We start from the raw sequence: 19,746 nt of genomic DNA, 5'->3' as shown, positions 1-19,746 counted from the left end.
AACAAAACAAAACAAAAAAAACAAACAAAAAACATAGAACCATGACAACAAGAAATACGTTGCACAATAAATATACTATGGCACTGGCTTAATAATTCAATACAGACAGGACAGAATTTTTTTTCTCATTTCTAGAGCATTCTATATAGTTTCTTTAATCCTCGAAATAATGCTCTATGGTGTGTATACAGGACTAAATTGTTGGCTGCAAGTCAGCAGAGAATGAACACATTATTAAAAGCCTGCCCACACTGTGTAGTCTAAGCTTGCTTGAAATTTGTTGCTCTGAAATAAGTTCAACAAAAGGCATATGATAGCCTCCGGGCGAGAATGCTGCAAAGATGGAGGAAAAAAAAGGCAAGGTTATAGGAGATAGATTAAGAGAGACAATAAAAGGGAAGGTAATAAACAAATACGGAGAACAAAAAAAAAAAAAAAAAAAAAAAAGAATAGACTGTCACTACTGTACTTGCTCTGAAAGTAATGCCTTCTATATTTTTTCATATATTCATATTCATATATTTTATACAGACAGAAAGAACACTGTTTGAGAGAGAAAATTCGCAGCTACAAAACGTTATTTTCCAACATAGTCACCACCATTACCTACACATTTTTGCCAATGAAGAACAAGAGCCTGGATGCCAGGCTCGTAAAAATCTGCATGGCCATCCAGAACATGGCTTGAATTTCACATATCAGTCACCACTGCTGAAACACAATACTCAACAACTCACTGTGCTCAAATACACTGTTTAGTCTCCATAATTGTTCAGCAAGCATCTGTGAATGCCAGCAGGTGATTTTTTTTCCACAGGGAGGAATTCAGCTCGTTTGCTTCATAGGCACTTCCATGTTAGGAGTCATTTAGTCAGACTGCCCCTCCACTGCCATCAGCCACACAGCAACAAAATGTAATGGAATATGGGTGGCAAGGTTCTACCTCTACTGCCACACCACCAACATTCACCTCTGATGTTGTGGGGCCAACACAATAAAATAGGAGGCATTACTTTCAGAGCAGGCCTTTTACATTAAAAACATATTTAGAAAAGTATCTTCACTCCATGTCTATTATTGTACTATATCTATTCTCCTCTTCAAGAACATAATATAAAAGTCTCTTCAACAAACCAAAAATCTCCATAGAACAACTCAAAGCTGTGAGTCAGTAGCTTTCAGCTTTGACCTCTCATTAACGATGATATATTTACCTTTTCACCACCAATGTCAGTGTAAATCAATTAACATATTATTGTCATAGGTATACTGAAATCAGCCAGATTGTGATTCATTTTAAAAATAACATTATAACGTATGGGAGTATGCAGGCACACAAATGCTCTCAAGCTCAAATGTAGAAACTACAGTTGTGAACGCTGCTCATAAAAGTTTCAGACCTTTCTGAAGTGTCCAGTGTGTACAGATTGGGAAGTGGAAAAAACAAATAAACAAAAAACCACAAGAGAGCCAAAAAGCAGATATACCTGTATAAGTATCTGTCCTATTCTGCAGTCACAAGAATGACATCAGTGAGTAAAACTTGGATAATTCTTTTCAGTAGGTATGAAGTTCACTGAATAATGGACACAGAGTAGTAGAAGAGATCTAACCTTCAGACATTAAAGCAATGTTTCTATAGACTAATTTTTTTCTCAATGTGATTTTTAGTCCATTTTTAACTGATACAAAACTTTGACCACATACCTTCAGAAAGTTTTCTGCACCAATCCATGATAAAACAGACATTTATACTTGCCGCTCATCTTTTTGTACATCAGTTTATTCTGGCTAATGTAGTAGAAATAACAATCTAATGCTCACTTACATTTTGCTGCTCACCTAAGAACTTTTTTCAGCAGTCAATTTCCTTAACAAGAAAACTATTTTTAGTAAATTTCAGACCTCATTATATGTAATTGAAAAATGTGATTAAAAGAGGGGAAGCATTTTTCCTAAGACTTGCTATTAACTTGTCCAGACATCCCTCTTTAGTCTTCATATGGAGCATAACTAATCTGATGATTTCAGTGCCCTTTTGACCATAGTCTTCTTTGACTTGAGTTTGAAGATTTCTAGTGAAAATAAACATGTATGTATCAGTATCTAAGCTGTCTCAAAGGATATTATTTTTTTCTACTATATGCACTTGAAAGGAGATTACGGGAATAAAAAATGAGGTAAAGAATAACCAAGGAGGAAAAGAACTGCATACAGAGAGTGTATGCTTTGGGATAGGAACAATATCTCTATTACTTATTCACTTATTTTAGACTGATTTTACCAACAAGTCAGTTTGGTATTACACAAATAAAGTAAAAAATAAGAACTACTCAGCAATAGTTATCTTTTATTTAGCGTATGACATCTTAAACATTGTTTCAATTCAGAATGTAATAAATTTTGGCCTTCTAGACTTACTGGTCAATTAATTAGAACTGTAATATGGAAAGATTTTATTTTTGATAGAAAGCATGCAACTGCTGTATAAAGTGAGGATAAGGTTAATTCTCTGATTAGATTTCAGTGCTGCTCAGCTGTCACACCAGAGTGCATGCTGTATGAACTGACAGTCGAATACCTCTTGTACATTCTTGTACTTAGGGATATAATGTAAGTATTTTAAAATTCACATTTATTTCTAATCCTGATAATTAAATTTGGTAAAGAAACTTCCACAAGTACGAAATACAAAACTGACCCACAAAAACTGACCCACTGTACCATAAATTGTCCTTTGGTCATGTTCATGCTAACTTACTAAACTGTGATTTACAGAACATCACCATTTGAAACGCTTTTTTTTTTTTTTTTAAAGAGGTAGATGCAATTTTTTATTTAAAAGCATTTTCTTTTAATTTATCAAATTATCAATGTATAATTTGCTGGAGGTCCATAGAAACAAACAGAAGAGAAAAACATTTTAAAACTTGCTTCTTAGAAATTAAGAAATTCATTGTATAGCAAGGATGACTAAAAGAAAGAAAACAAAACAAACAAATAAATAAAAAACTAAATATGTTAGAAATTTCTATAAAACCATTCCAAGGCAAGAAAGAATGCCCTCTGTATGGAAATTAAACAGAGTACTATAGAAAAAATGCTGTTTTAAGACACCATCTGTTCAAATATTATTCTCATTTGAGGTCATATTTCAGGATAGTTTTAGAGTCCATAATACTTTAAACATGTAGATTCTGGACAGAGGAGAGGTAGGAATTCAAAGCAAATAATTCACAAACTTCTTAACTGTCCCTTCTAAGACATGCAACAGGCTACTAGATACCTAGTTTAATTACAGTGAATTCCAGGGTTATACAGAACATTCCAAGGCTTCACAGGACTAAGAACAACAGTTCTATGAGTACTGACTGCCATAGACATTAATGCACATAGGTAGGACAGTGGAACATTGCTATATGATAGAAAATCATTGACTGCAATCTTTCAGTATCATTGATGTCACCCTATGGCTCACAAGAATTCGATATCCATACCTTACAGACGCAGAGACCTACACAAGGGTCAGTATTCACACTGCCTTCCACTGAGCAGTTGCAGGGCAGGCAGTCAGGATATCCCGTATAACCCAATGCACATCTACTGCAGTGCTCTCCTGCATAGCCAGTCTTGCAGTGACAGAAACCAGGCAACATGTCTATGGAAGAGGGAAAGAAACATGATACAGCTTTGATTTATTATTACTATTATTGGATATGTTTATTAGAGTTCTTAAAGCAACACTGTTTGTAGGTGTAACACACTCATATATACTCTGGTATGTAGGTGTAACAAACTCTGGCTCAGACGTACACTGACTCAACTCAGTATCCTGTCTGAGAGCTGAGTACAACTATTAGGAGCTTCCTGAAATCTGTATGTTATAGATCTACTAAACTGTAACATGTCCCTAAGCCCTGGCATATAGCAGATCGAAAAAAACAGCTCTTCCATTAATTTGCCTAACTGCTTTTGAATATGCTTTTCTTGCTGACCCATTAAGCTCCCCAGCAGTAAGTTCTGCATTTAGCCATGTGTAGTGTGAAATTAAATACTGATATACGCTAAATCTGTACTTGTTGCCCTTTAAATGTCATATCACAGAAAACAGCAAATAACTGCTCCCTTCTCACCATCTCCATGTAATCTGTGATTTCAGTATAACTCTGTCCTATTCCACATGACAATTTTATTTTGTACGTCAAAAACTTCTATGCCTATTTAATATCTTTTTAAAAAGAAACTGTTCTGAATAGGTGAAAATCCCTATTACTTCTCCACTTCCATTTCTAATAAATTATTTAAGGAGAAGGTATAGTGCAGACTTACAAATAGTATGATTGTTTTTTCACTTTTGCTTTTAAAACATTAGTAATATTTCTTAAGGCTGTGTTGACCTTTTACTACTGCTGAGCCAGCACTGAGCTGATACTTCCAAGGCACAATCCAAGGTAATTGTAAGAGCTGTTTCACAATTGCTAATGTCTTATTCAAAAAATTACTGCAGTCAATGTGTAAGTAGAACTACATTTTTCTGAGCTTAACTTTTTATTTAATTGCTACAGAATTTCATCAGTTATTTTATTACCCATCCACTGACTATCTTAAGATCTCTGAACATTTTGCAGCTCTTTCATTTTACTGTGCTGAAAGATTTTGTACTTGCAAACTTTGTCACTTTGTCACCTTCCTACTCGTCCCCTTCGCAGGTTAAATATGAATATTCTCAGCAGTTCATACTGATCATCAGTGTGAAAATGGTCCATTTATTCTCTTAACCAAGTACTCATCTGTGACAGAATTCTTCTTCTCTTTCTATTCTACTTTTCTCATGGTATTTGCTGAAGATTCTTCAGAAAAATTTTCAACATCGAAGTATTTTATTAGTGAAGGTAACCTTGGCTTCTTCAAACAGATTCATGAGGAATACTGTCCTTCACAAAAAAAAACAAAACAAACAAAAAAAACCCTGATCTTGAGCTTTGCCCATTTTAGCCACAGATTGTTAAAAATATAAATCTTTTCTTTATTTTTCTTCTACTGATTTTCTTGATACAGAAACCAGATTTCATGATTTTAATTTCCTGAAACCCTCTACTTTTCTTTTACAAACAGGATAAACAGTTTATAATTAGATAAGATTAATTTGGATTTTACAAAGTACTATAAACTTCATTTATAATGTTTCAGCAACTTCATTTTTAACTACCTCCTGATACCATGTATATGCCATGCCATATATGTCTAAAATTTTTCTATTATTATTCGTCACCTTGCTCAACAACTGACACATCTGTTTGAGACATTTCTTCCAACTTGCCCCACGTTTCCATGAAAAAAATGGGAAATTCACTGAGCTCTTCTATTCATCGATACAAAGAATTCATCTAGCTTTTTTTGCTATTTCTTGATTTCTCCTGTTATAAATTGATTACATCGATTTTACATTAATCATTTTAAACTACTAAATTTCAGAATGCAGTCATCATTTAGATTTTGATTTATCTAAAGAAGTACTTATCAGCAACATTTAAATATTTGCATATTATTTTTTAAAATACTTTAAAAATAAATACTTTTAAAATACTTTAGCATGTGGCTAAAATTATGACCTTATGGAACCAGTCATTTAAATTTAAGACTCTCCTTCACTGCCCAGTCAGTCCATCGTTTTTAGATTTTCATCAAGAACCTTCCTTTCCTCTCTTTTCTTAGCAACTGAGAAACAGAGATCAGGATTTGAAATGCAACTTTCACCACCCTAATAAATTCCTTTCTCATATGGTTCATACTGTAGTTGGTATCTACCCATTAAGAAGCCTCACATGCTACAACAGAGGAAGACTTTAACCCATTAGATATTTTTCTAGCTCTTATGATTCTTGATATAGTAAGGCTGTATGATACATTTGACTCACCTTTAATTTACAACGCTATCATACTGGCAAAACTTAGGCTCATGTTTCTATACAGTATGCAAATTCCTTGTTGGTGTACCCTTGATTATCTTTACTAAGCTTCTGTAGTGCTTACTATGTCAACAGGCTAATTAAATTCTGAATCAAAGTAAATGTTTCACATCCTTCTTTTGTTGCCATTGTAATGAACTTATATTTCAGTATACATTATGGCTTTGGTCTATTATTTCATAGGCCTTATCTGAATCTTATCCGAATAGGGCTTTTCACTGTTTCCTATATGAATATTATCATTTTCTGACATATCTCTGAATGTACAGAGGTTTAAAAGTTCATTCTGGAGGATGAGTCATCTTGAAATATCAGTATTATCAGCTTCTTCCTAACCTACCCATCTTTCAAAATTATGTGAAAATAAACCTATGCAAAATCATGCTGCAAATCCTTGAAAAAACTTGCAATCCAGAGACTAACCTTGTCATTCTCATTCCTACTCAATAGCATATATATTTCAAAAATAATATTGTGGAAGTTGGTGGGACTGCTTGCTGAAAAAAGGTCTATTAAGCTTGAATAAAGACTAGTCCTTATTTATCCTACAAGGTCTGAGAAAATTTTTCAGCAAAAGATCACTACTTGGGCTTACATTATACATAAAGAGGTAGTAGCAAAAACAAGCAAACAAAACCACAACACTTCAGTGCACAGTAGCATCTGAATTATGAAATTCTGTAAGTCTGCAAACTTTGCAGATTTTGCAGGTACTTAAAAGACAATAAAAATGGCTATTTGCTAAAATGCATGAAAAAGAGAGTAATGATTTACAAGAGAAGCCTAAATGTTATAGATAAAGTAGCTCAAAATGCATAGATTCCATCTTCACTTTCATATGGACAACTGTAAGTTATCTCAATGTCACAATAATAGGCAATAGTCAGTTATCTATTATTACCTATTATTAGTACGGACTGAACGTGAGTGAATAAGTTAATTTTAAAATACAATACATGATTGCCTGTCAGTTATTTTACCGGTACCACAATTTGTAAACACATCATGATTCATTGAAAGATTTGGCTCTAACATTTATCTATACTGTTTCTGAAAGTATCATTTATTGTTGCTATCAAACAATATTTGAAAAACATTCCTGGACATGCGAACTGAAAATATACTATAAAAATAAGAAGAATACTATTTCATTTCCAAATGATCAGTGAGATATATAAGTATACAGTTTTATAAAGCTACTCAAAATTGAAATTACGCATGTTTAAAATATAAAAATATGTCTTTTTCTGCAGAAACAATTATAGAATGATTCCTATAGGCTCTTCTCTTATCTTCCCCTGGCCGGAAAAACCTACATATGCAGCCTTTGAAATCCTCTTGTTGCACTTCATCTGTGTACCAATCACTGTGATATTTATTACAAAGATCTGCTTTCACTGTTACTTACCTACAGTAGTGAGGCACACAGAAAACATACAGCATTCAGATTTATTTTCCTTAAGAACAGTTCACAGTGACTTCATATCCCAAAGACAACTATATTTCCACTTTAGTTTAAGGGTTTTTATCTTATAAACTAGTTTATTTTCCAGACTTATAAGAAATACCCCTACAACCTGGAAGAGACCATGGTGGGACAGGTGTCCACGCTAAAGACTATAGAGAACCCCAAGAAGGAGAATGGGGATAGATCCTGATGGAAAAAGGTCCCGTAGAAAACCCACAGTGCAGATAATTTTTTCCTGAAGGACTGCAGCCCCTGTAAAAGACCCACGCAACAGCAAGGTAAAAGTGGGAGGAGAAACGGGTGGCAGATAGTAGCTGTTATGGACTGACCCAGCTCCCTCTGCCGGTTGTGGGTACGGGTGAGGAGGTAGAGGAGCTGAGAATGAAAGAATGAGGTTGAGCCTGCAGATATATTTTACTTTTTGTCTTTGATCATCACTATCCAAATCTATTTAAATTGGCAATAAATAAAATTAATTTTCCCCAAGTCAAGTCTGACAGTGACTGGGAAAAGATCTCATCTTTATCATCAGCCATGAAATTTTTCGTCTTATTTTCTTCCTTGTCCTGTTTAGGTGGAGGAGTAAGAGAAAGCTGGGCCAACAGCTGACAAATGGCCAAGGTCTATCTGATACTAATCACTGTTGTGATAGTAATCAGGCTCCATCATTGTATCTAGAAATTTTAGTTTTATAAAACTGAGGTAGGTAGTACTTAATTGTTATAGTATATTTTCATTGATCTCCATTAAAAAAAAACAAAAAACTGCCACAACATCTCTTATCAATAGATTGCAATTAGTCCAATTATAATATCTTGTAAGAACTGATCTTGAGTTTTATTGGCTTCCTATTATACTTTCAGAAGTTTGCCAGCAAAATATACTGCAATCCATTGTTTCCAAAGCACCAGTCAGGAATTTATTTCATAAAAGAAGATAGGTTTTTTCATGGCTACCATAAAGAGCTTGTAATCCTACGCAGACATTATATGATGTATTACATTTCAAGCAATTTTTTTCTAGTGTTCAAATTCAAATATGCATAGAGAAGTAAAGTGATGTAAAGATAACACTTGCACTAGTTTTAATCTCTGATGTGAAAGAAGAAAGCGCTGTAAAGAGAAAAGTTCCAAATATTCCATGGGCAATACTCTCCCAAATGTACCGTGTTTACAAGCCATATATCTGAACGAAGTTTCAGAAAATCTGGAAATATAAAATCTGAATTTCCAAAGAAAATTGTCATAAGAATGCACGTGGATCACTGTCCATACGAGTGAACAACAAGAAAAAAAAACTAAAAAAATTTCCTTTTTTTTTAAAGAGGAAGGAAAAATATGACTCAGTTTTTCTTTGACCACTGCTGAATTTTGGCTTTAATATCCTTATCTTTTAGGAATATTACCTCCTTCTGCATGTTTTTCATCTTTGACACAGGTTTCATGTAAAGACCCATTTGGATCGCAGGAACAAGGCTGGCATGGATCTGGGCTATCTGGCAATACCTATGGAAAGAGAGATATTACAAACCAAAATCATACTTTTAATGAGTGGAAACACTTACTTGCTTTTTAAACAAAAATTAGGAGAGAGCTGCATTCTGTGTAGGAAACAAGCAAAAAAGGATGGTTGCCTAACTCAGCTCGTGCACTCTTGACTTAAATGTTCTATTTTAGATTTTCATCAGAAACACATAAGTCTAGATACAATTAGGATTTCAACAAAACCAAAACAAGTATATAATTATTAACAGTGAATTGTACCATTAAAAGAAATAATAAAGTATCGTAGAATCATAAAATAGTTTGGGCTGGAAGGGACCTTTAAAATCATCTAGTTCCAATCCCCTTCCATAGACAGGGAAACCTTCCACTAGACCAGGTTGTTCTAAATCCCATCCAGCCTGGCCTTGAACACTTCTAGGAAGGGGGCATCCACAACCTCTCTGGGCAGCCTGTTCCAGTGTCTCACTATGCTCACAGTAAGGAATTTCCTCTTAATATGTAGTCTAAATCTACCCTCTTTCAGTTTAAAGCCATTTCCCCTCATCCTAGTCTTATAAAAAGTCCCTCCTCAGCTTTCACTTCGACCTCCTTCAAGTACTGGAAGGCCACTATAAGGTCCCCTCAATGCCTTCTTCAGGCTGAAGAACTCCAGCTCTCTCAGTCTATGTACTCCTCTTCTACAAGTTCTAAGACTAAAAACACAGTAAAACACTGTATCGGGGAGAATGTAATTATTGTTATTTGTTGATGTTTTCTGTTTGAGGATTGAAAAGCAATCAGACTAATGGGCATGATTTCCTCAACTGAAACTACGCAGACAAAATGTCAGGAATTTAAACACACACAATTAGTGTAGCTATTTAAAGCACAGGCACAGCCTATATTGGCAACACAACTTAATATAATGTTCATCTTCTGACAGCATCGTTTTAGAATAAAATAAAACCTTCTATGCTGAAGCACAAAAAACAATTCTTGTTGCACTAAAATTAAAAGCATTCTTGGGACATTGTGAAATTTCAGTTATTTTTTCTGTGTTACCTTTAAAAAATAAAAATTATAGACAAACTTCCTCCAGTATTGAGTGTTGCAATATTTCTTTGGTCTTTGATAACACATCTTTAAATTCATTACTGAGGTAAAAGTTCTGTTTACAGGACTCCATTTTCCTTTTAGCCAAAATATTAGATGGAGGCTCTGACCTCAGTGCATTCCTTCATATCAACAAGATTTAGTTTCATATTTCTGTGAACATTAACATTAGAGATTTCCAGCTGTGAAGAGCAATTTCTACACTGTCAGAATTAGAAGTTAACACTCATAAAATAGCATCCAAATTCTGTCAGCTCTTTTCTTAATACTAAATTCTCCCTGCTAAAGTGATAGTTTGAACACAACAAATTACAGGGAAGTGACAACAGAACACGCATTTACCCCTTCAGGTCTGAAGTAGCCATCAACACAGGTCTCACAGTTTATGCCATCAGTGTGGCTTGTACAATTAACACACACTCCACCCCCGATGTATTCTCCAAAAATATTCAAACTCTGATTTCTGTCTGCCACATTCTGATCATAGTAACATTCCTCAGTCTTCCCATGACAGTTGCATGCTAAAAGAGAAGGAAGCATATTAGCAAAGATCAAGTTATTAAAATCAGTCTTTTAGCTTTTCATTCATTTGTACAACAGGCATTATAAGTGAGAAGACATTCAGCAGCATTGATTTTCTACTTCATCTACAAAAAACAATGCGGTCTAGTCACAAACACAGCCTGAAAATCTGCATATTGTATTCTTTTATTACTATTTTATCTTAGAGGACAATGTCGTGGACAGATATAAGTTAATTAGGTTCTTCCATTTTTATTTTCTTCCTTTTTAAAATTGATGATCCAGAATTTTTTTGGTAGTTGCACACACATACAGCTCATGAAATAGCAACTTAAAATAAGAGGAATCTTAAGAAAAAAAAAAATAACAGAATGGTATGAGTAAATTAAAATAACTTCCATGAAAGCTAAAAGATGTCCAAAAAGCACTTGTTTTTCACATATGCATATAAAGAATTAGGCCAGAATAAAAGAGATTTCCAGTCTTAAAAATTTTGAGAAATTCAGATCTACTCTGAAATATTCTGAGTTCAACAAAAGTTGAGTCAAGAGTCAACAAAAATTATTTTTCTACTGACTTTTTTGAGTCAGTCTAAATAAGGGAACAGCACTGATACATCAATAAGTGTGGCTAGAAATAATATAAACTGCAAAATCATTTGAGACTCAATTTTAGTTTTCACCAGCAGCTACAGTAATCCTCTTCTGTTCTGCTTTCAACTTACGTTCACATTCATGCTTAACCAGGAAAGTCCCAGCATGCCAAGGTTTTTGATTGAAACCAGGACAACACCGATCACATGTCTCTCCACAAGTGTTGTGCTCACACTGACAGACAGATTTCTAATTTAAAAGAAAAACAAGTGTTTTCAAAATGTGATGATTTGAAGAATTTGTTCCTATAAGTAATCTGCATTCCAGCTGAAATTATGAAAACATTATAATGAATGGCTAAAATCTCTAATTCCTTTGCTTACTCATTTTTATTTATTTATGCATCCTGTATTCACTCATGAGAGACAAAAGTTTGTTTAACTTGAATAGTTCAATTTTTAGGAAAGCAGCCAGAGTGTGAAGGAATTTGGCCAGAGAATCTGAGGAGAATCTAAGAACACAGGAGTATCTACTTCCAACTTACTGAAGCAAGGAGAATGGCAGAATGAAAGTTTCCCAGTGCAGCAAATAAGAAAGATTGCTGGCAGTCCTCAAACAGAGCTTTGCATTACAGGAAAACTGACTTGATTGCTAGCTTACACTAGAAGGGTGATCCAACACCCTTCACCCTTTTCACCCACATGCAGCACTCCTGCAGTTGCAGAGTAACATCAGATCTGCTGACTGATTCCATAAAAATAGTCATCTTTTCTTTTAACTTTAAGATTATTTTTTGCTGGATGATTCAAGTCATCTTGTAACCTTCTAATTGTACAACTAAATAGCATTTGAGGACAGCAAGTGAAGGTTTAAACAAGAAGTGGTAGGAAGATCACCACCCTTGCAGTGGTCTTTCAGTTTCTCACATCACCTCAGTTTCAGCTTAGTCTCAACATGAAAATGTTGTTATACACAGCGCACAAACTCTGAGCCTCAGAAGAAGATGCGGAAAGAAAGAAACAGTTGCTTACAGACAGGAGCAAAAACTGACTTTCCAACTGTTTTTCAGTGGAGCAGATATCCTGTGGCCCATGAGAGCCCTCTCAAGGACAACATAGCAAGTTTACCCGGAGGAATTCTATGGCTGACCAGGCAAAATATGAATCTTGCAAAACAAGGACAAGTTAAAGAATGCTTCAGAACAGCAAGGCAGTAAATTCAAGCAAGTTTGTTCTTTTTAATGCTAGAGAAAAATTTATAGAGTCACAATGTTTTACAAGCCAAAGTCCACCTATCTCAGTATGGCTCATTATAGAGAGTATCCTTGAAGATCTAAACCAAATATTCCAAATCTCTTATGTCTTGAGTTGTTTCACTTACTGTATTTGTGATACTGGTTAGATAATATATATTTGTCATCCTACAAAAGATGATACCACACTTGTCAAAATGATCTTCTAATCAGGTATCCCAAGGATCTGAAGTCTGCCTTCATCTGCAACAACAGCTGTTCTTTTTTGAGGTAGGTCACATGGCATGGAGATAACACAGCAGTTTGATAACGAAGACCATCTATGTCTTTGAAACAACAGTACATTGCTATACACATCACTACTGAAAAGACTTGCAAGGATTAAACTAAGGAGTTTGTAAAATTTTTGAAAAGTACCATGGAAATTGCTTAGAAATGCTAATGCAATATCTGTCAGATTTCTTCTTGTTTTTTTTTGTTTGTTTGTTTGGTTGGTTGGTTTTGGTTTTTGTTTGTTTTTAATCAGTTCTTATGCAATTGTCTTGTCCAGTATCATACAGAAACAAGATTTCCTGTTACACTGCACAAAAATTCTAATTGAGTGAACAGCATATGAAGAGCTCCCACATTGTGGCACACCAGTTATATTTGTAGATTGCAAATTCTATATTAGTGATGATGTGCATTTTGACTATCAATAATAAATTATATTTCTATATTTGTTATAACAGCTACATGTTTATTAACAGTGTAAAAAGAGATCTATGTTTAGAATAAACAGTGAGCAGTTTGTGATTTTCAAAACTAGATTGATTGATCACTTTTCATGTATAGTAAATATGCCGTTATAATTGTTTGTTTGCAAGTATCAATTAAATACTTGTCAGTTATTTAGGAAATATCTAAACTAATATCAAATAAGAAAAACTGACAATATTCAATTCTACAGATACATAATGTAAACCTAATTTCTGTTTGTTTTACTAGGAAATATTTAATATGAACAGAATTATCTGAAATCTATTCTTCCAATATAGAGAAAGCTTCTGCTGATATTGCATGAGTGGCAACTGTTCTGGTTGCCAGCACTATTTCATCCTGGCATAGCTTCTGACTGTTCTTCTAGGTCATGGGTGTTCAATCTTCCAGATTGCCTAGGCTACACTAAGTGAAAAGAAATTGTTCTAGGCCACCTATTAAATATGTAATATAGTTAATGAATATAAACAATAAAGATTATATAGAGAGAGAGTTATTAAAACATTAATAAGGAGGGCAACACAAACTTAAAATAAGTGGGCTGAATAGATATGTTCTAGATGAAGAAGAAATGTAAATTCACAAAACTCTGAGGAATGTCAAATTCTTTCTTATGTTCCACCCTGTGAATAAGGCACATCTAGGATGGGAGGGAGGAAGGAAGATGAAAAAAGAAAAGAGAGAAGAAAAAAAAAATACATACATTGGTCACTGGATCAAGTGGACAAGCCTTCGCATGGCCTGAGCATATGCACATGCCTCCAACTGAGATATCTTTTATAGAATAGTAATACTGTAAGACAAAACAGAAATTGAATTGCTAAGTGAATTGTAAAATGCAGGCATCAAAGTACAGAATTCATTTCTGGTGACAAATCTGCCAGGTCCTGTTTTACTTCTCTTTTTGATCTATTACAAACATAGTATAAAGTATAATCCAGGCTACATGTTGACCAACAGATTCAGGCTTAGTGAGAGAAAGTGTATAAATTGGCACAATTCCATTTGTTTGAAGCCACAACAGCCATGTCAGTTTATACACAACACACACCAAATATGAACATAGGTAATATGCACAATGGATAATGAAAATTCAAATGATATAGAATTTAATCCCTTCAGAAAACATCAAAAGACAAATGCACAATAATGAGGAGAAAGGAAAGGTTAGGAACATCTTTCTTCACCTTACTTGGGTATTACTTGGACATTCTCTGAGCTGTGGAAAGAACTGCTTTTTACTTCAGAATGGCCACAGAATAATCTTTGATAAGATTTAAGTAGTTTCTGACCTGCTGCTCTTACATATGACTATCTCTTTTTGGTGGAGATTAACACCCTAACCAGAAAGGAGATTGAAAAAGCATATAACATAGAATCCTAGAATCGTTTGAGTTGGAAGGGACCCTTGAAGGTCATCTAGTCCAAATCCTCTGCAGTGAACAGGGAAGCCTACAGCTAGATCATTCAGTCTCACCCCGAATGTTTCCAGGGATGGAGCAACCACCACATCTCTGGGCAATCTGTTCCAGTGCCTCACCCTTATAATTATATATTATACATATTTGAAAAGCAAACGTTAAGTGACATCTTGTCCACTTTTGTCTGTTATGGTGAGGGTCCTCTAACATTTTTACAATTTGCTAATCAGTACAAACACATGCAATTTAAAATTTTGCTGTTTCTGTGCTCAATCTGTTTTTCAGATTATTAGTAACTATATCAAACAAAGCAAAAACTCATGTAACTCATTATTAACATTCCACAACACAGAAAATCTATCAATTATGACTATCCTTTGTTTCCTGTTTGTTGGAATGCCTTGATCTATAGGAAAAGCCAGAAAAGTATTGCAAGTTTCAATTAGTCCTTGTTCCTTTGAAACATATCTCTACAACAATCTCATGAAAACTTGTCATACAGAATCTATTGTTCTTCATTGGTTTGAGAAATTGGTAGATTGTTCTGCAATAGGTTTTAATGATTACACAGTGATTTTTAGAGTGTGAATTGAGATCTTAAATTCAATTTTGTGATTCCACTCACTTGGAATCACTAAATGTATATACTTAAATAAACACAATTTTCATGATTAGTGAGATCTGCAATAACTACACTCAACTGAAATATATTTTGGGTTTGTGGTACTTAACAGAATGCCACATTCCAAACTTTTAAGTATCCTGCTTCACAGGAATTTGGAGGAAAAAATGAAAACTATGAAAGTGGTGTGGAAAAAGAACATTTTTCCCCTTGTACACAGGGGTGTGTACACACAACTAACAGTGGAGAAGACAGATGTAGTGTGAGCTTGAATACTGCATCCATTCTTTTAAACAAAAACAGGATCTAAAATTTCCCTGCTAGAAACAATCATATAACAATGCTAAAAATATGTTGCATCCAGGTATTACTGCTACTAATACTACCAGTACCAGAAACTGTACTCAGAGAAAATGTTCAAGGATTGCTAAAGGATTGAGCAGCTGAAGAGGCAGGAGGACATTATCTAACAGCTGCCATTTGCCAATTATACCTGCACCAGAATGTTTACATTCAAGGCAGCTCTATGTTTACATATGTTAATAACACCATTAAGCAGAAAACGTTAAACTCTGATTTCTGATATACAAAACACTGAGAAGGTGAGGAAATCCTATTACTACTAGTATTTTCACATAATCTTCCAAAATTTCTTAGGCTAAACAAAAGGAAGTACATAATTTCTAAAAGAACTTCTATGCATGTATTTCTACTGTCTTGCCAGAACTTACCCTCCTTGTAACGATGGGATCAATTTCAGTGGGATCTTTGTGTGCGAACATCATTAAATCAGCATTTAGTGTCCTTATCCTCTGAAATCTCAGGCGAATAAAGCGAGCAGAGGTGAATTCCAGTAATGCACGTGAAGGATCATCAGCACTAGGCCGTCCATTAATTAGAGAAGTGTGAATCTGGAGACAATTATAAAAGCAACTAGCCATTAGATGACAGCAATGCTGCCATGATTAGGCCACTAAATACCATTAAAAGCACTGTGTGAATGCCTTGTAAGTGTAAAATATCTTCATCTGTATAACTTCGATGTCTCCACAAAAATATTCCACGTACTCATTAATCCCTTTTTGAGCAAAAGAAAGTCATAAGCTATAGAGTAATTATAGCACAAACTGAATAAATCTACAGTGCCCTACAATAACATTCATGCTCCTGGCATTTCATTTCTTCTCTTCTAACATTAAATAAATATTTTCAAGTTGTTGAACAACTGAAGGGATTGAAAATCTGATTTAAAGGAATGGATACTTGGAATGGTACTCAGAATTCACCAGGGATCAGTTTGCACCTTTTACAGCAGTAGTTAGCAAAAGACTTGAGCTATGTTTTTTCTAAAGCCACCATAAGATATCTTCCGAAATCCTGAAAACTACAGCAGCTGGGTGAGATAAAATGAGCACCTCCCACTTTCTCTTCACACAGTATAACATCGCCTTTGAATCTTGTTCTTAGTGAGCTGACTTCATTTTCTGGGTTGCAACAGTTTTCACTAAGAAAAGCTTTTAAAATTTAATAAAATGCTGTTCAATATTTGTTTTTCAAAGGATCCACTCTCCATTTACAGTTTGGTTTCCATAAAAATTTTCCCCCTTTCTCTTCCTAAGTACTAGAAATCTGGGTAAGGGTGCCTTGTAACTCTTTCAGAAAGCCTCCAAAGACTCCAATTGCAGCAACCAGGGTAAGGCAAAAAAATAGGCAATTTTCTTCCTTTCCTGCCAAGATGAATACTTTTCAGCTGATCATTGTGCAACATAGAGTAGCTGTTAACAGAACAAAACAGATGGTCTGCTACAAAAGTATTCTTAGAAAAGTCCTACAAGAAGAAAAATGTCAGGTATAGCAAATATTGGTAATGAATGTCTAGTAGAAGGGAGGAAAATAAGTCTCCTATATTCTGAAGTGTTAAATTTTAATTAGGGCACTTTTATTACAGGCTGGTACACTGAAAGATGTTTTGGTGATGAGCTAAACAAGCAGAACATTAGAATGAATAAGATAATAATTTATTCTTCATGATGTATATGTTGTGCATCTCACCTCAGCACTCCAACTGAAAGGTCAGGCCACCCAGCCATTTCCTGTCATTGAACATGGTTGTATTGCCACTGTTTCAGGAAAACAGCCACGTTTAGAACGCCAGAGCAAGAAACACCAAATCTTTACTCCCTGCAGAGTAGTAGTTGTTACTCCCCTGGAGTTTTTGCAGGCACTGAATAGAAGGCTTATTGAGTAACAGCTGTTTTGCACTGTTTAGGTGGTAACTATTACCTTTTTATTTTCATTACCAATGAGGTAACCCTAAACCTCATCACATTCAGCATCCTGTTCCATTGTATCCACAAAAGCACACTGAGCCATTCTGCTGGGAGCAACTTTCCATCATTTCTTGCCCAAATAGAGATCCAGGTTATCTCCAGGAAGAAGTAATATCGCTACCTCCTCCTGAGATCATAACAACACTCTCACTTTGAACTTTGACTCAGTTTTGCTCCTGACTACAAGTAATTAAATTAGACAGCTGGCTGAAAAGAAACAGAATAAAATGCCATGAAAAAGATAGAGTACACAAAAAGATTATACTAAAACCCCTGCAGGAAATAAAGAGGAGCTCCTGAATGAGAAATGTCTGGCTATAAGCCGGACAAAAGCACGTGGCAAGCAAGCCAATTGCTCAGGTCCCGTGTGAAGAGTGTGTGAAGAGTAAACATGTGTGAAGAGTAAACTTCAAAAGAAACAGGGAGATGGTGACAACAGGTCCAGTAAAAATCAATAGAACTTTCCAAAATAAGCAAGATTTTAGGAATAACAGATGCCTAAAACTTCTTTACACATTAATCAGTGGGCAAAGAAATTCTTTTTTGTTTCTTTTTTATTTTTATTTTTATTATTATCAGCTCTTTCCTTAAACAGAGATTTAAGAGATTCCTTTCTTACAGGCATCATGCATCAGGGCTGTGGTCTTAGAGGAATACTGAAAACTGAATGTTGATATTCCAGTCAAAGAGAAAGAGTACACACAAAGTAGCACTGAAAACATTCTGTCATTAACCTTCTAACAACAACAGCATCAGGGTTATAAGCAGCAGTCTGACTACCTTGTCAAAATTGAGAAAAAAATAAGATTTTTGGTGTGTTTGGGGAGAAAGATATAGATTAAAAATCCATGCACTGTAATAAGAAAGTGCTCATAGAGGGTTAAGTGTATGAATCGCAGGTGCAGCTTGACCCCAAATGACACAGCTGACAAACAGCAGTCGTATCTTCTAATTTTTTATATCTCTTTTGTTTTTAAGAGAGAAAAGATTTAGTCCTAAGACACTTTTTAGGGGAAAAAAATATATATCTTGGAGCAACAGTTTTACAGAATTAAGATGTAAATTAATAAAAAAAATCCCCAAAGCTTTTTTTTTCAAAAGAGACTCCCTTTTTAAAAGGTGCTACAGATCTATTTGCCAGCAATACATCTATTTTGCAGAGACAACCTAACAAATATGATAACATTCACTTGTATCATCTTTCATATTTGTGATGAAATGTTCAGAATTTCATTTTAAAACAACAAATGATCTGCCATAATTACTGAAATGTAGCAATGTCCTGCATTAAATGTGGCACATGGTCAAGTGTGTACATAAAAAAAAAACACTGAGATCAGGAAATTTAAACTGGGTAGTTTTACAAAAATAAATCCAAAGGGAAATCTTTACAAAGGCAAAATTATTCACTCTACTTCTCTTCCTCTCAACATCTGTGATGAAATCACTAATTTCCCCCTAGAAACATTTGCAATGAACTTTAAGAGTGTCTAGTTAAATTGTTCCTACTCCTTGAAAAGAGAATAAGGAATAAACTAAATGTACCTTGGGAACATTTGTCATTAATCAGTCCAAATCATAAATAGCATTTTTAAAGAAGTTTGAGTAGAAATTGGAGTATATTCAGCATGACTCTTTCACAATAACACATAGCTGTTTTTCAAGAACTTACTTTCTCACCTGCCAGCACAATCCTGCTCTTTTTAGTAAGATACAGTTTGCAAAACAGCAAGTTTTCAGTCAAAACAATAACATGGCCCCTATCTTCCAAATGTTTTTGAATCACATTTGAGAATTGTTGCAGTGAGCATAGCCTTCAACAGTTGTCTACTTTTATATCATTCATGTTCATCATAGTACTTCATTTATAGCACTGAGTTCCTGCACAGATTAGTCGCATTTTCACACAGGCAGCTAAGGCACAAATTTCCTGCACTACATCTACGTGTACTGCAGTATGAATCATGCAGGAATTCTACAGGCAGATTTTACCAGGAAAGTATTAATAACTTAATCCATTGAGCTGCTATTATTGAATTATATATAATTCAAGTCCCCACGAGAAAACAATCTCAAATTTTCCTCAGTTCCTACAGCTTTTATTTATCAATTCCAAGATTGAGGCAATCACCACTTCGGACTCTAAATGAAAGCAATATGGTTTTCAACCCCAGAAAATTCTTCTGAATCAGGAAATCTTCCAGGATTAAATA

General features: G+C 34.6%; 1 protein-coding gene across 7 annotated transcripts in view; it reads right to left on the bottom strand.

The window, feature by feature from the left end:
* Window positions 1-19,746, bottom strand: part of LAMA2 (laminin subunit alpha 2) — a 320,859-nt gene that overhangs the window by 195,795 nt on the left and 105,318 nt on the right. For all 7 annotated transcript variants that reach the window (XM_042877434.1, XM_042877458.1, XM_042877450.1 and 4 more), the window contains exons 5-10: window positions 15,935-16,114; window positions 13,864-13,953; window positions 11,281-11,398; window positions 10,377-10,555; window positions 8,843-8,942; window positions 3,498-3,658 (exon numbers count right to left, since the gene is read on the bottom strand). In XM_042877434.1, the coding sequence (XP_042733368.1) occupies window positions 3,498-3,658; window positions 8,843-8,942; window positions 10,377-10,555; window positions 11,281-11,398; window positions 13,864-13,953; window positions 15,935-16,114 (828 nt within the window). The remainder of the gene's footprint in view (window positions 1-3,497; window positions 3,659-8,842; window positions 8,943-10,376; window positions 10,556-11,280; window positions 11,399-13,863; window positions 13,954-15,934; window positions 16,115-19,746) is intronic.

This window comes from Lagopus leucura, unplaced genomic scaffold, assembly GCF_019238085.1.
Source record: "Lagopus leucura isolate 7727_CA_CO unplaced genomic scaffold, USGS_WTPT01 Super-Scaffold_73, whole genome shotgun sequence".
Classification (NCBI taxonomy): domain Eukaryota; kingdom Metazoa; phylum Chordata; class Aves; order Galliformes; family Phasianidae; genus Lagopus; species Lagopus leucura.
This window is presented reverse-complemented; position numbering and strand designations above follow the sequence as displayed.